The 18,262-nt window shown below is 40.2% G+C and overlaps 1 protein-coding gene across 1 annotated transcript; it reads right to left on the bottom strand.

The window, feature by feature from the left end:
- Nucleotides 1–8,514: 8,514 nt before the first annotated feature.
- LOC137027557 (hydroxycarboxylic acid receptor 2-like) lies at nucleotides 8,515–9,504 on the bottom strand. Its single transcript, XM_067395745.1, has one exon. It carries the CDS (start codon nucleotides 9,502–9,504, stop codon nucleotides 8,515–8,517), a length of 990 nt encoding a protein of 329 aa, XP_067251846.1.
- Between the last annotated feature and the right edge of the window lie 8,758 nt (nucleotides 9,505–18,262).

Raw genomic sequence — 18,262 nt, 5'->3', positions numbered from 1 at the left:
AAAATGTAAAAGAAATTTAAACAATAAATACTGTTTTGTGTCATGACAGATCACTGTAGTGCCTCAGTTCAAGCGGTTTGTGTACCGATCATCTCTTCCTATAGCATCAAATATGATTGAACATCATAAAGAATATTGTTTAAATTGTGTACACACCATTTTTCAAGTTCAAGTCCACCTACATTAATCTGCTAAGTTCCCTGACTGCTTTGTCGGACAAAATGGCAGATTCAGAGTTATGATTGGTTAGATCACCTGTCACTCAAACTCCAAGCGAACACTATTGCTGTTAGCTGGTTAGCCGGAGATCTACAAGCTACGCGGAACGTACACAACACACACAACTAAATACGTATTGTGCATGCTGAAATAAATTCCTTTAAGATAAGTCATTTCACTCAGAGGCCATCTTTGAAACTCCTCTCGGGCATTGAAGTGCAGCTCTCTGAATGGGGAAACATCAAATTCTCCAAAGCTGTTTGCCAAGCTTTCAATTAAATTTCATATTTGAAATCACCAATGAAATCTGACAACAACTGTCTCATAAAGTTTGTTTCTAAACGCTTGAATCATGACAAAAAGCGGTATTCTTTAAGCTGGATCAAGCTAATGCACATGCGCAGTCCTAAATTGCACGTCTTCACTTTGGAGGCGCGCGTCTGACTGTTTCTATAGGAACCGGAGCTTCTAACGGCCGCTGCAGTGACTCGATGACTTTACCAATCGCGATTGGCTCTTGTTTAGAAGGCGGGACTTATTCCGCCATATTGCATGTTGCACTTTCTCCCATTTAAAACAATACGAGTGATTGTGTGATTGTGATACGTCTTGTGTTATGGACCCTTTTCACGGACTGTGAAGATGCGTTTTAACAGTCATTAGCATCGTAAATATTGCAAAGTTTTTTATATTTTCTTTTTTTTTAATGTATTTACATTTATAACACTATACTTAGTATTGTATTACTTTTTCATTAAATTACAAAAAACTAGTTAACGCTGCTGTGAGGGTGTTTCTTATACAGCGGCTATAATGGGATTGACGGTACATTTGATATCTTTCTCTCCTCTGACTGCCGTTATCAATCTATCTCTATTTTTTTTTCTTTTTGAAAGTTGTGAAAACATAGTTGTTGAGTTTTTCTTTTGCTATTTGAGAACATAAGGACACAAAAAATATATTTAATGTATTCTCTCATTCACCACCAAAGAATTTTACCCAACTATGACAACTTCCGCTTCTGAGAAACCCGGAAATGTGAAGAGGGTCTATTCTATAGTCTTTGGCATGCTACAGGGAACATAACAGCAACAATTATTAATCAATTATTAATCATACTTAGAGGTTGTGAATGGGTACTGACCCATCCTTCAATAACACGCATTTAGGTTTAAGAAGCAGTTGTCAGTAAAATGACGGGAACACAGCACAAGGTTCGGGCTTACTGCTGTGGTATCGTTGTAAAGATGAACTTCAACCACTGAAAAAAATTGTTTTACCTTCACATTGTAGAGCACAGCATCTTCTCGACATGATGCTATCCAGTATCCACGCTGCAGTGTTTGAGGGGGTTCAAGTTTTCCCTGGTGTCTGCGCACGCAATAAGTGGGTGGGCAATATGCTAATGTTTCATCTTGATGTCACAACAAACGACTCGTTTAATTGACTCAGAGTCGACTCTTACTTTTGAGAGACAATAACGGCACGCTTTCAGATTTAAAACTTTGCAGGATGTTTTCATTCACTTAGAGCTATGTTACACACTAAAAATCCATAATTGGGGCACTTTAAATACAGATTTAACACTCACATCAAAGTTTGAAATTAAGATTGTATTCTCTATATTTCATTTGTGATGAGTTTTTCTATGATAATTTTGTTCACTTCTCAGTTTTCCTCTGAAACACTTTTGTCATTTTCTCAAGTCATTTCCAGTCTCAATTATTTTCTTCTGTTTTGAAGGTAAGTGATACTTTCACCTGAGTGTTTGTCGAGGTGTCTGAAGGTGACTCCTTCTCCCCTAATAACTGAATGTTTCCTTGTTGAGGTCTTTGAAGGGGTGGAGTTAAAATTCCCTGTAAAAATAAAACACAACCACGATTCATTCGATTAATTTCAGCTGGTAGAACTCAGATACAGTGTTTCGAATACCATCTATACCAGCAGGGATTCTCAAATCTGGTTCTTGAAATCAACTTTACTGCAGAATTTACCTCCAAACTTGATTAAACTCACCTACCTGCAACTTTCTAGTAATCCTGAAGAGCTGTCTTCAAAACCACCCCCTATATCTATATTCAGTATTCCCAACATTACTCCTCTAATATAGTCCACTTGAAGGAGTGCATGAAATGAGTGAATAAATTTGGTGCGCCAGAAGGGCTGCCACTTTTGCATAGATTATTTCTGTATGAAATAAACTATGCAAACTACAGTATGCTTTTGCATAGTTTATTTCAGCGTAATATCATACAGTAATTTAAAAGAAATTGGATGGGTAAATTAGCCTCTTCATCAGTGAAATCTTGAAGAACATATTTTCTTTTAATTTGACTAGGTATGGATAACACATTTCTGATAAACTTATTTGTGAACTGTTTGCAGAGTGGTCTCATTTCTGATATAATGACTTTATGAACTTCTTTACTTGCAAGATTGATAATATTAGAGAGAAAATTTTAACCATGCAACCGTCTACTACAGTATCGTGTCAGACATTGCATTGTAGTGTCCCTGAGGAAAAATTCAGTTCATTTACTGCTTTAGGAGAGGAAGAATTGTCTAAACTTGTTAAATCATCAAAATCAACAACATGTATGTTAGACCCTATACCGACTAAGCTATTGAAAGAGATGCTTCCAGAAGGCATAGATCCCCTTCTTAATATTGTTAATTCATCTTTGTCATTAGGATACGTACCAAAAACTTTTAAGCTGGCTATTATTAAACCTCTTATTAAAAAAACACAACTAGATCCTAAAGAATTAGTCAATTACAGGCCGATCTCAAATCTTACTTTTCTGTCAAAAATACTAGAAAAGGCAGTTTCATCACAACTATCCTTTTTAGAAAGAAATAATATCTGTGAGGATTTCCAGTCAGTATTTAGACCGTACCATAGTACTGAGACCGCTCTCATTACAGTTACTAATGATTTGCTCTTATCATCAGATCGTGGTTGTATCTCTCTATTAGTGTTACTGGATCTTAGTGCTGCATTTGACACTATCGATCACAATATTCTTTTAAATAGACTTGAAAATTATGTTGGCATTAGTGGAATTGCATTGTCATGGTTCAAATCATACTTATCTGACCGTTATCAGTTTGTAGTAGTAAACGATGAGATATCATATCAATCACAAGTTAAATATGGAGTACCGCAAGGCTCAGTACTAGGACCGTTGCTTTTCACTCTGTACATGCTGCCCTTGGGAGATATCATTAATGTCACAAACACGTCAGGTTCCAACGTCACCCAATCACAACGCACGCTGTCTCCTGAGTACTGATCACCGCCACCTGCACCTCATCACCTCACTCATCAGCAGCACTATATAACCTGTCTCCAGCGTCTCTCCTTCCCTTCGTGTGCCTCGTCTGCTGTGTGGGTGGGTGGGTGTCAGCCAGCTCCAAGTCACTCCAGCGATCTCCAAGCTCCAACATATCTCTACCTGCAACAGAAAGGACAGTAACTATTCCCCATATCATCAGTTCAATACCATCTATCACCAGTTCACTTACCTGTTTGTTGTCTCCAGCTCTACTGTGGTCAATAAAGCTACCATTACCTGTTACATCTGTGTGCGTCTCCTGTATACCGTAACGATTAGGAAGCATGATGTTAGTTTTCACTGTTACACTGATGATACTCAGCTCTATATTTCTTCATGCCCTGACGAAACTTACCAATTCACAAAATTAACAGAATGCATAGCTGATATAAAAAACTGGATGACCAGTAATTTCCTACTACTGGCCGCAGTCGTACAGTCGACGTGACGTCACGTGCATAACACATAATTATGATTTGAAACATATCCACAAGTTTCCTACGCCCCATGAGGCCTTGCGTCAAACGTGGGAGCGTCTTCCGGTTCGAAGTAAACAAGCTGGACGTGACACTCATTCATTCAACAGTTGACAGTCATTCAAGATTTAACGATCCAAACTTGCGAACGTTTGTTTTTGTACTTAAAGATTTAAGATTCCGGTATCAATATTTCAACAATGTTTTACAATAAAAAGTTACAGTAATAGTAATGTATTAATTTATGTCAGGAGTGCAAATCAATCATGCTAAATCTAACTGATATTTATATTGACATAAAAAGAAAACACAGACCTATTCAGTTGCGCATGCCATTTATTTGCGATCACAAGAATGCAAAATACAACTCCACTAAGGCTTTTAAATCCAAAGGCTTACACATTTAGAAATATATTGATAACATGCCCTATGTTTACGTCACTTTTCTGAGCATTTCTATTTATTTTCCTCTGAATTATGCAATGATTGCTATCCGAGGATGTTTGCGGGATCTCTCTATCCTGATCCTGATCCTTTCAGCCAGAGCAACAGAGGGAGCTCATGAGAAGACAACAGGAGTTATGAGTTATACGAGTTAACCGGAGTGTGTTGCTGCGTCCCAATTCGCCTACTTATACTACGTCCTAAAAGTATGTAACTTACTGTTTTTGTAAAGAAAAAGTACATACTTTTGAGTGTGTAGCAGAAGAGTATGCAAGCTTTGGGACATACTACCTCGTCATAATTGCGTCATTAACGGACGTTCTGTCGCTTAGTTACGCAACCTGTAACTGTTTAAACTACACTGTCAATCATCTTGTCACAGTTAAAATCCTTCACATTTATTTAAATTTTATTTCCTACCGTTTCGGAGATAAATGTAGTCGCACGTTGATCTGCCAGTCATGGGTCTTTCATGCAATAACTCTCCTCGTCTTTGCATAATAATGCATTTAAAAATTAATGAACAAACGCATCGTTATAAAAGTTCACAATGCTGTTGCAAATGAAATATAATTCGGATAACATTTAATAAACATATTTTCGTCAGGTTAGATACTGATTATTAATCATTCAAGCCCCTTTATCTTAACCGCTCTGCTTAACAGGCTGACTCGCACATCCGTCATGTTTGTAGTTTTTTAACACTTTTTACTCGTTTTTGTAGTTCTAATCGAATCCTCGTCCACAGCGCAATGTGTTATGGGCAATATTACCGGTTAGAAGTGTGCACGGATCTGCACTTCGAATTCTAGTAGACCATCCGGGTATCTTTGGAATACTCATTTCAACATACTACGATTTGGGACATACTAATTCTTTTTTCGAATACTATTTAGGACGGATAGTATGCGAATTGGGACGCAGCAAGTGAATCTGTGAAAGATATGCATTTGTCAGGAATCAACAGGCATGGAAGAGACAGATAAAACATTAAACCAAATAAATACACGATTATAATAACATAAGAATTGTCTTCATTCCTCAAGCAGTCTGATATTTTCCATAAACGTGTGTATTATCGCAGTGGTTAACATAAGAAGCCTTTAGCATCGCATATATGACAGTGGAAACGCGACTGACTCTGGCACGCACGACACATTAGGAGTAAAATATCACATCGCTTTGGTGCAACAGTGACGGGTGAAGTACAGACAGCGGGTTGTTCATGTATTGCAGGGTCAGGATGCTCTAGTCATGCAGCAGCACTTTTGTGGAAGGTCAGTAAAGTAAAGAGCAATTAAGGATACGAAAACTGTTTAATGTATTGTGATATTATTAACTAAGAATGTAGTAAACTGAGATGTCCCTGAACACCGTAACGACATCTCTCATAAAGATTTGCAACTTTACAAAGTAAACAATGATCCAAAAAACACTTAGCCTCTTCGCTAATTAGCACACAAAATACCATTGGTATGCTACTTCCGCCGCCTTACCGGAAGTTGTACCCACGTTCTCTTTTACAGTAGCGCCCTGCAGAAACAGGTGGATAAATTTAGATTTGTTCACTATATAATATATATATATATATATATATATATATATATATATATATATATATATATATATATATATATATATATAATGTGAACAAAACTTAAATTATATGTTTCAAATTATAATTGTGTTTAGATGGTATGCACGTGACGTCACGTCGACCGTTACGACTGCGGCCACGCCCATTGAGTGGCACAAAGACAGTCAGGCAGCACTGGTTTTCAGCGTGAATGTCGCGAAAAACACACAAACACATCCAAACGGGAAAGAGCTTTGCGATTGACTGTACAAATAGCTTTGACACAAAACCTGAGGTATATTTAAAGACTGCCGAAAGCTAACGTACAGAAAAAAGAAGCAAATGGATCACTGCAATTCACAGAAACGGCTGGACTCCAGGCAGAGAAACATGGATTTGCAGTTATCATTTTGTCAAATTGTTGGATTTTGAGGTAAAATCATACCCTATATATTGTATTGTGTTGACAACTCATCAATTAAATATCATCTTATATTCTGCATAATTGTGTGTTTTTAAATAAACACTGACAAAAACTATACAAGTTTTAGGGCTGGACGATATGACGATATTATATAGTTGATATAAGTGATTACTCGGATTTAAACCTACCTATATTGTAGCCTAGTTATATAAAATATTCACAGGCAGATTTGCTTTATGTGTTTCCCCCGCGTCGAAATCAGGCACATATAAATGTCAGGAAACACGATTCCTGGCTGCATGTCAATATCAATCGATTAGGTTTATTTGACAAGTTGTAAGAAAAACTTTCGATTCCAACCTTTAGTGTTATCGTTTGTTTTACTTGCGTTTTCTTAGTTTCCCCTATTAAATCCAGTCATGTAGCGGGTTCTTTTGCCACTCAGTCCAGATGAGGGAGCGCGTTCTGGCGGGAAAGTGACGTATATGCATACCCTCTATTCTACGCAATAATGCAGTTTTGCGTCATGGTTACGCGGTGACGTCATCATGCAATGACATGACAACGTCATTTAGCAACAAATCGGCCTGCCTTTATCAACTTCCCCTGAAAATTAGTTGGCAACAGTGGTTCAATTTTATTTGATGTAAAGAGCTGCATTTCAACTCACTTTGTGTTACAGTGACTGTGACTCTCGCGTGCACAGGTGAGTTTATCTAGTCTTTCATCCCCCAAAACGCACAGATGTTACACATCACAGTGCGCCAAACTGCAGAGAGAAACAGCATCTGGGTTCAACCCACTTCATCTTCATCAAAAACTTTTGAAATCACCTCAAAACAGTCATTTTTAGTGCATGGTGTCGAGTGCGCGCACAGCACCTGGCGTGCGCTCGAGTTCATTTAGAAATTGCTCTCAAAAATGACCCATTTAAATTCATTCTCTGTCCTTTTTCTCTTCTCCCCCACAAGCGCATTTTCTCCGGTGGAACAAACAGGGCTTTTCCCGCGATCTTACAGTAACATTTTCGCACGTTCTCGGCGGCAGTTCACGCGCACACTCGCATACAGTGACCGCTGGGCCGGGAGCGCGCCTGCGCAAATACACAACGAGCGAGTCCTACAAAAACCCATTCAAAGCCCTTTGTTCTTTTGGCGTGTTTTTCTTGAAAAGGTTCTTTGTAATGTAAAGGTTTGTCATTTGGTAGCTACTTTTGTTAGTAACACAATACGTTTATAAAACATTGAATGAAATTCAATATTTCATAATGACATGCTATTTCAGTTTTTAATATTAAAATCCATGTTAATATCCATAGGCATTTTATACGATTTTAAACAATCATAACAATTATTGATATTATCAATAACTTTTCACAGTATTCAATTAAATTAATATGATGAATAATAATACTAAATCCATAATAATATTTTATTTTATATAATTACTAATCAATATTAATTGTTATGTTAATGCAATGTTAAATAATAATTAGCAATATTAATGTTTTCTTACACACAAACACACAAAGACTAGTTATAGTAATTAAATGTTTACTTAAAAAGTGAATGCATATAAAAAATAATTCCAAATTTATTAAGTAACTTTTTATGTAGTAACTGTGACATAAATAGTGTTTTATCATAGAAAAATGCAGTAAATACGATAACAACATAAACAATGACAGTTGTTTTATTGACTGTAATCTCTATCACTGAATGGCCCTATTACAGTCAATAAAAAAACTGTCATAATATTTGCATGTAGTGTTAGACATAGGGAACTAGATTTGCCTATCTGACATAGAGAACTATAAAAGACATTTATTAAAGCATTAATAAAGTCATCTGTGGATTTTGATTATGTTAAATAGGCAGCATAGACAAACACCAAGGACACAGAATATTGCTAAATATTATAAATGTTTATAAAGGCTGTTATAAATAGATGCTTACATGAATATGCAGTAGCTAATGTTTACATCAGAATAAATATTATGAATTATAAACTGTCAAAACTACATAGTGTATTTTCACTTGTTTAAGAGACATTAGCTGATACTGTAACAGAACTATGATTGTTCTTCTCATTGTCCTCATCCTCATCCATTTTCTGTCCTAGAAGTTTCATGTAGAGTTTCTTGAGGGATCCACTGAACGCAGGGCTGGAAAAATAATAAACGATGGGATTGAGTACGCTGTTGAAGTAGGTAAAGCAGACAGTGGTGTAAAAAGCTATATTTGCATCAGTGAAATAGTGGCACTCGTTATGCCAGCTCTTCAGCACCCACACTGCGATACGAGAGACGTTGCTTGGGAAGAAACATATAATGAAAACCAGAGCAACTGCTAAAATAAACTGCACTGCCCTCTTGATTTTGCCCTGTGTGTCCACCGTCTTACTTTTCAGTTGCCATGTAATACAAGCTGTACAATAGCTAACAATGCACGTGGGCACAAAGAACTGGATAACATAGAATGAATTGTGCCAGTCGGACAATGCATTGTGTCCCAAACATATGTTGAAGCTCTCACACTGTGTGCGGTTGTTTCGATAGTAGAAATGTTTGTCTGTTAACAGGTAGACAGTCATGGCTATGATGAGACCCCAAATGCCAAGAGACACCCACAGGGCGTAGCGCAGACCCATGCGGTTGATGCGGTTGAGAGGGTGAACGATCTTCAGGTATCGATCCACAGCGACGGCAGTGAGGAAGAATATACCAGCAGCTCTGTTGGTGGCCAAAAGAAACAGCAAAATACGGCAAAAAGCGTCTCCGTAGACCCAGTCCTTGCCCCTGCGATAGTAGTCGGCCCTGAAAGGAAGGCAGAAAAGGACCACAGCATCCGCCACTGCCAGGTGAGCTAGATAAATAGAATTGGGCTTCCAGGTGTCCCTGTGGAAGAAGAACATCGAGAGGGCGAGGACATTCCCCATAAGACCAAAAATGAATTCGACGAATAGTATAGGAGGTAGGACTTCATCCAAGATGGGTGCATCAAAAGCACAGCACTTTGAGGAGTTGTCCATGATTGTGATTCTGCCGTAAAACCAGCCGAGAGTCGGTGAACTTCAGATCCGTATTGTTTGGTCTCCGCACTGAATATGCCAATGATTCCCCCAAGACTTGGTCTTAAAGATGTTTGCTCCAGAGGCGTGGCTCAGTGCGGGCAAGGGTGGGCAGTGCCCATCCAATTGAAAATCAGTCAAATTAAAGCTTTAGCTTAGATTGGCTTTTATATTTCTTTCTAATTTATTATTGGCTATTTAAGTCTCAAGCGTAGAAGCAGACCTGAGCAGTCACTGTTTAATGCGGGCACAGAACCTTTTCATTCAAATGTGCAGGTAGACCGTGCACTTATTCTAAAACCTTCCAACATAGTTTACACAATTATTATCTAGTCTTATTGATAAATTTTTTCTTGTTTCAATTTACTTTAGTTGTGTACTTTTTTTTGTAGGTTTGGCCATGAAAATATGAATTGTGCATAACCACAGTGGTGGCTTATGCTTCATTTACCCATCGCTTGGTAATGCTATGGACAGTTTTTGTTTATTTTTCTTGTATCCTTGTAGCAAGAATATTTAGTTAAATTCTAATTAATGTTTTATCTGATTAGGTTATGATGTAATCAGTGCTGGACGTGTCGCTTTGTCCGTGGCAGATGGTTGGGTAAGTTACTCAGAAAAATCAATTACAGATTACTAGTTAATAAAATAGTAATAAGATTATTATACAGGCTTATTTTATTGAAGACACATTACTAGCAACTTTACTTTTGAGTAAAACCCCTAAATATGTTCATAATCTGTAAATATTCTGACATTTTCTGTGTCTTATACTTTTTATATTTTTTGTTTTGTTCTTCATCTTATTACATGTCTTGTTGTTATATTTATATGTGTACAGTGGAAGCTTCAATGCCAAGGTAAATCCTTGTGTGTGCAAGCACACTTGGCAATAAAGCTCTCTCTGATTTCTGATTTACTGCTATTTTCTAGTTTTATACTAGAGGGAAAACAGCTTTTACTTTAAAACCAGTGTGTCAATGATTGTATTGTCTTATGTATGTGTATTGTCACATGTATATGTATGTTCCTGAGAAGAGTCTCATGCTCTGTTAAATTGATTTCTTGTCATTTGAATTAGTCGACTCGATATAGATTCCTAAACATTTTTTAAGCTTTTATCAGACACGCTATCTATCATAACCGGTTTTGTGTAAACTCATAATCATCAACTCATTATAATCAAATAAATAATCACGAAAATATTTATTTTAGTTTAATGTTTTTTAATAAGCCTAAAAAAACCAGATTTATTTTTGTGATGCGATGCCCAAGCATTGCACTGCGATTTTAATTGTGATGGTAGTGTTCCTCATCTCTCATACTGCGTCTGTCCTAAAAAAAATTAAGACAAAAATCCACACAAATAAATAAATACATAAATTAATAAAAGAAAGTAGTTTTTCCTGCCAAAATGTTATTGGAAATGTATTACTTAACAAGCATAAAAGACTTTTATTGCCCACCCTGGGTGGCATCCTCGTAATGTCACTGGTTTGCTGACATGCAAATGGTGTAGCTGTAAGCATCTGCATGGACAACAAACCCAGGTGTGGATGGTAAATGGTCTCAAGGGACATTTGTGCCTCTTATGGAATTATTAATCATATGTGATCTGTTCATGTTTTTTGTATCTTTGTCAGGGGATGCCGTATGTTCTCCCTTCCACTTGTTTCCATTAGTGTGAGCAGCAGCAGTGGCCTCTGATGTCAGGCTTGTGATACAGCTGTTCTCCATCTTCACTGGAGAGGAATTAGCTTTTCGTTTTAACTGCTGTTTTCATGTAGGGAAAGAAACACCTAATCACATCTAAATGAATGAGTGCAACAGTCGGGTTTCGGAGGTAAAAACTTTCTCCATAGGGAAATGTCTCGCTTACGTATGTAACCTTGATTCCCTGAATAGGCAACGAAACACTGCGCACCGTTGCTACCTCCGGTGTTACGAATGTCTTCATGCCATTTATTGGCCAGTAGCACTTAGCACAGCCCCAAGAAATATGTCACGTATGCTCAAATCAGCGTGCTACGCATGATTTCATCAGATTTCTGTGTACAAATGAAGTACTTATCGAAAGGTATGGGAAAGGCCGGTGATGCAGCTGCTCCTGGATGCCGGGATCCATGGCAGGGGCTGCCTGCTTCGAAAAACGACTCTGCAGGAACTCCAGTATTGAACCTACAGGGCAATGAACTGGGTCTAGGGTCACATTGCCTACACCAAGAGGCAAAAAGATTCCACTTAAGGGCATACAGGCACTTCGTAGAGGGGGCCCTGGAGTTAAGAATAGTTTTGGTAATCTCAGCCGAGAGACCAGTAAATATTAATCCATTCCACTCAGGGGCTTCACTCATAGTTTCCATAAATCCGGACGGGATGCCAAATCATAGCCCGGGCCTGAGTTAACAGGTCGTACCTAAGGGGAATCTCCCAAGGAGGGCTGGCTAGGAGACTGAGCAGGTTTGAGAACCACATCTGAGTTGGCCAGAATGAGGCCACCAGCAACAGATGTTTCACCTTGACCGCCTGTACTCTGTGCATAACCGCTGAGAGCAAACAGATCGGCGAGAAGGCATAAAGTCTGGTCCTGGGCCACTCCTGAGCCATAGCATCCAATCCCAGACGGATGAGACAGGGAGAGCAAGAGCAGGCAATGCATAGTCATGTTCGAAGCAAACAAGTCCACTTCCACTCGGCTGAACCATATGAGGCTCACGCCCTGAAAATGTAACCTCCATTCTCTGGGCTCCAGTCCCTGCCTCGAGAGTAGGTCCACTCCCAGTACACATTAACGTGTACTGGGAGTTCAGATGACCTGGGAGATGAATTGCTCTCACTGACAGAAATTTGGTCTCCGCCCAAAGAAGAACATGCCTTGCCAGTCTACACAGAGGGCGAGAACGTAGTCCCCCTTGGCGATTCGGGTACGAAACTACAGTCATGTTGTCTGTCCTGACCAATATGTGATAACCCCTCAGATAGGGTAAGAACTGTTTGAGTGCCAGAAACACTGCCAGCATCTCCAAACGATTTATGTGCCAGCCCGATGTACCTATGTCCAAGCTCCAGAGGTGATATCTTTTGGCTTTTGATCCACCACTGGAGTGGCCTCGTGGAGCAGGCCCAACTGAGTCACAGGGGATGCTGCTGCCATAAGACCCATCAGTCTGCGGCATAAACCTACGCCCGACTAGACGCCCTGTTCTGAACTGACTCAGGTCCGTAATGACTGAACATACATGGGAGATACACAGATGTGCCTGCATTGTGCGAGAATCCAAGTTCTCGCCCAGAAAAGTCATTTACTGATGTGGCAGCAGTAAACTCATTTGCAGGTTTACACATAATCCTAGGCTCCTCAAATGATCGAGTACCAAGTCTCGATGAGGTATCGCCAAATCCTGTGATTGAGCTAATATCAGTCAATCGTACAGGTAATTCAAAATCCAGACGCCCTAGAGCTGCAACGGGGCCAGAGCCGCTCATACATTTTGTGAACATTCGAGGAGCCAGAGTCAGTCTGAATGGAAGAACACATGATTGGTAAGCTTTCCCCTCGTAGGCAACCTGAGGAACTTCCTGTGTCTCTTGACTATCTGGATGTGGAAGTATGCACATCCTTTAGATTGATAGTCACAAACCAATCTCTGGTTCAAATACGAGACAAAATGGACTTTAACATCAGCATCTTGAATTTGCTCAAGATTTAGGTGACAAACCATCATCCTTTTTGGTCAGAACAAAATAACAGCTGTAAAAGCTTGACTCCATCTGAGTGGGGGTATTTCTTCTATAGTTCCTTTCTCTAGGAGTGACAATCTCCTGACTCAGAGCTGAGACTGCCCAAGGACACTGTCGTGCGAAGAATCTCGCTGAAAGGTGGATGAGACCTAGGACCCCAGTCCCTGCGAGGGGGTTCCATAGGCAATGGCTCACTCCTGTGCACCTCAAGGGGATGCTGTAGAGCCCTCCTTATGTTCTATTTTTATTATTCTTTTTTATGTAAAGCACTTTGAATTACCATTGTGTATGAAATGTGCTTGTAACGAAGTTTGTAAATATGGGAAGAAGGAGGCGGGAACCGGCGAACGTTCAAACAAAGTTTAATTCCAAAATAAACAAAGAACAAAACGAAAGTCTGCCGGCCACACAAACATAACAAAACATAAAATAAAGTCCAGGCCTGGTCCTCTCTCGTCCTTCACGGTAGTCGCTCCTCCTTTTATGCTCCCGGAGCTCCTCCGTGAGGGACTCAAGGCCGGTACGCCTCCCAGATGAAGCTCATTAACACTCGCGCCACCGGCCTCGCGCCGTTCCCTCACGGCTCTCGCCCGCCCTCCAGAGCCTGTTAAGGAGTTCAGATGGGCTACTGACTTGGCGCTTAGAGCTACCAAGCATACTGCTCGGTAGCCACATACCCCCATCGCCCCTCGCAGGCCGGGGGGTACTCCCGAGACTGCGCTCTACTCCCCCCTGGGGCCTGTCTCGGCGGCCGCAGCACCTGGGGGTAATGCCAGACGAGATGAGAGAAAGGAGACGGAAGCAAGGGGAGCGACAGGACGAGAGAGGAGAGAGAGGAAAAAGAAAGAGGGAAAAAAATTGCGGTCCTCGGCCTGCCGAGAGGCTTTTCCTCGCGGTGCCACATGCGATGGCACTGGACGCTTGGTGGACGGCCCGATCCTCGACCGCCTCCTGGCGGCCGGCGATTGCACTCCCTCTTGACCTGGACGGCAGCCACCCCACCTTGTCCCAGGAGCACAGCATCCGGGTCTCCGTCCCACCTTTCACTGTGCTCCAGCACCACCGCCTCGGGCAGCCTCTCGCGGTCTTCACTCCCGCGCTGCCCGAACTCTGCAGCACTCCAACAGCATGTCCCTCCTTCCTCCCGGGTTTCGGCACCAATGTAACAAGGTTAGTAGATGGGGAAAGAAGGAGGCGGGAACCGGCGAACATTCAACAAACTTTAATATAAAATAAACAAAGAACAAAACGAAAGTAATGCCGGCAGACCCTCACGGACATCTGCCGGCCACACAAACATAATAAAACATAACACAAAGTCCAGGCCTGGTCCTCTCTCGTCCTTCACTGCAGTCGCTCTTCCTTTTATGCCTCCGGAGCTCCTCCTTGAGAGACTCGAGGCTGGCACGCCTCGCAGATGACGCTCATTATCACTCGCGTCACGCCCTGGTCGCCACAGTGCTATACAAATAAAATTGCCTTGCCTAGAGAAGAGGAGCACAAATTAGCTGCAGGTGGTTGCCGCTCAACCTCTCTAGACCTGCATGGGATGAGCTGGTGAAAAACAGCAGGCTGCTACTTTTTTTTTTACTAATTTTTCCACCACAGCAGTAACAGATTATCCAAACAGGTTGTTCTTGGACATGGGGGTATCTAAAAGAAAAGTTTTGACCTTTTCTTTGATGTCAGTTAGAGTCAGCCAAAGATGGTGCTCAACTACCACCATTCCCGCCATGGACCTGCCTATTGCCCGAGCAGTATGCTTGGTAGCTCTAAGCGCCAAGTCAGTAGCCCATCTGAACTCCTTAACAGGCTCTGGAGTCAGGCCTTCTCCCTCATCCAGCACGTCTGCTAAATAAGCTTGGAGCACAGCCACAGAATGAGGAATGTCCATCGGCCATGCAGGATTTCCAGACTAAAGCAGAAGAAAACCTACACGGCTTGGACAGCAGCAGGGGATGTGAGTCCCAAGCTTGAGCCGAATTTGGCGTAAGATGGGCCTTGAGAGTCTCTTCCAGAGTCTCTTCCAGCATCACCATGTAGCCATGCTCTGCCATATTGGAAACAATGGGATGTGTAATGCATGCTGAAAAGGGCTGCTTCCAAGACTTTGAAACCTCTTGGTGGAGATCTTGGAAGAAGGGTAGAGGCTTACCTAAGTGCGGCTAGTCAAAAATCAGTCTTCCAGTTTCGACTGGGCCTGATTTTGAGTCAGCTCGCTGTCCCATTTTATTACATCCTACAACTCGTTATAAGATGGGGAAGTGTGTTTCTCTTGTCCACTTGGAGGGAGAGAACTGCACAAATCACACATAAGCTCCTCAGAATTAGAGGCCACTGTGGACAGCACGTCATCATCAAATGGTTTACAACCCAAATAAATCGAATTACGAGCTTCTGGGGTAGGCCACAAATCATCATTAGCAAAGACAACTGGGTCTATGCAGCGCTCGTCTAAGTGACCTGGAGAGAGTGAGAGAAAGGGAGAAAATTCCGTCTGCTCATTCTCCATGTGCTCCGGCTCGCAAACATCATCCCAAGCGTCCGTCTCATGTGGTGCCTCGGCAAACGGAGAAACAGAATGGCGGGGTTTGGACGTGTGTCCTCCTTTCCTCAGAAAAGAGGTGAGCCTCGATGAACCTGCTGCATGGATCGATGCATCTTCTAAAATAATTCATCATGTCCGCTTTAGAGGAGTGGAAAACTGCTCTGAAAAGTAGCAAAGAACACGACAAAAACACTTTTCTACAGGCAACAGATAATCCGCTTCCTGAAGGAAATGAAATCTGATGAAATCGTGCTGATATGAGCATACGTGACTTATTTCTTTGGGCAGTGCTAAGCGCTACTGGCCAATAAATGGCCTGATGGTATAAGGGCTTCAGACATTTGTCACACCGGAGGTGTTCCCATAGCGATGGTAAGCAGTGTTGAGTGAACCTATGAAAGGGAACTGACTTTTAACCAAGTGTGCCACACAAGTCCTGAAAAGTGAAGCCAAAACGTTTCGATCGCCCTCAGGTGGCTGGTCCCAGTATAGGTCATAAACCCCACTCTCTCCATGTAATCTAATGGGACATGAGACAAACTAAACAATTAAATTACTCTTCAAATAATTTTTTTCCAAAGATGATTTGTCATTTTATGTAGTTTTTATCATGTTGTTGTAAGTTCAAGTGTTCATTTTTTAAATTAAGTTGGTTTTAGTTAATTATTTGATGCTATAAAAACAGGAGTGTGACGTCATGATTGACAGCTGAGATCGACAGCTTCTCTAAGCAAACTGAGGCACCAACATACTTTTTCGGGGCATTCAGGAGGAGATTGGAGCTATAACTTTAATTTCAACATTTTCCATAACTGTTTATTTCACAGCGACACAATGGGCTGTTCTGCAGTAAACTGTACTAACCGATCTGCTTGCGATTTACTTTGCAGGAGTGTGGACGGGACCTTGATACTGCGGTTCCACTTCGCTCACTACTGCAGTCCCAAATCAACGCAAGATGCCGGTGCCATATTGGGACATTGGTGGCTTCACTTTTCTACAATGGAAGAAAGTGAAGGTGTGTCATCCATCTCTTTGTCTATGCTTTTAACAATAACTTATAAACCTTTAAAGACAGCTAAAGACAACATGTACATTTCTCCAATGAAGTAAGTTGGATCCAAAATAGTTTATATACAAAATGCATTTTGCAGGTTCTTCGGAGAGAAACAGAAAGATGTAGGAAATTTAATGCAGATTTAACACTCACATCAAGTTTTGCAATATATATATATATATATATATATATATATATATATATATATATATATATATATATATATATATTGTTCACTTCTCAGTTTTCCTCTGAAACACTTACTCTATTCTGTTATCTGCTTTATCATGTATTCATAATGGCATGATTACCCTGTAGGATCCACCTGCTCTCAGCCTTTCAAAGCTCATAATCTGTCTGTGACACTCCCTCTTCTGGATTTTAGTGGTAGGACATGGATACACTCATACTGATTACAAACTCTGTATGAAACTTTGAGGATTAGATATACATCATGGATATAGGAGTCAAATTTGTTCTTCATGAGATCAGAAAAGTGTCTGATATTTGATCAAAGCCAGTCTTTAAAATTTCAAAATTGTACAACATAAACAGTCATTTATGTCTGCAAATGTTTGTTCATTCAACTGTTTCTTTGCAATTTTGTTAGATATCTGTCTAAAGAGCATGCAATTGAAACTGGTTCATCAGTTAATGAGAAGAATATTCTAATATAATAATATATCCCCCACCCTAAAAAAAGAAGGAAGTTTAAAACACAGAGATCACAGCAAAACCAAGAAGGCAATTGAAGACATTTATTAAATGCTTTATTGATTTATTTTGCCTATGCAGTAGAAAATGTCTTAATGTAGTCATAAGCTCAGGGAGATTATTACAAATAAATATGTTTACTGCATTGAAAAGGCAATATAAAGTGATAATCATGGAGCATTCAGACAGTGAAAAATATGCAATAAATGTTTAGAAATTATATATATATATATATATTTATATATATATTATTATTATTTTTTTTATTTTTTATTTTTTTCTTCATTGTGATGAAAATATTCATATATATAATGTGTACCGTTTTGGTTAGTACATTTTTTGAAGGTTGTCTCAAATAGATGCGTTATACGCATATATATAGGCATCATTTACATTTAAATGAATATATATCCTACTGTATAATGTCAAAACCACACTGTGGCCCTGTCCCAAACGGTACCCTTTATGTTCACTTTTTTGAGTGTTTAAGTCCATGAGACTGTAGAGTGTCCAATGTGTCATTTTAGGCTTTAGTAACATGCTCATCAGTGCCCCCTTTGAATGCACTTTTGCCAAACTGTGGACTTTTTGATGAACTGCGAGATCTTAGGATTTGGGACAGGGACAGTGTCTACCTGAATATTGTCACAGAACTATAA

The sequence above is a fragment of the Chanodichthys erythropterus genome, chromosome 10 (assembly GCF_024489055.1).
Source record: "Chanodichthys erythropterus isolate Z2021 chromosome 10, ASM2448905v1, whole genome shotgun sequence".
Taxonomy (NCBI): domain Eukaryota; kingdom Metazoa; phylum Chordata; class Actinopteri; order Cypriniformes; family Xenocyprididae; genus Chanodichthys; species Chanodichthys erythropterus.
Note: the sequence above shows the minus strand (reverse complement) of the source record. Positions and strands in the feature narration are given on the sequence as shown.

Bases quoted from the DNA above. Each gene is read 5' to 3' on its own strand.
- LOC137027557 (XM_067395745.1), bottom strand. From the start codon at position 9,504: ATGGACAACTCCTCAAAGTGCTGTGCTTTTGATGCACCCATCTTGGAT.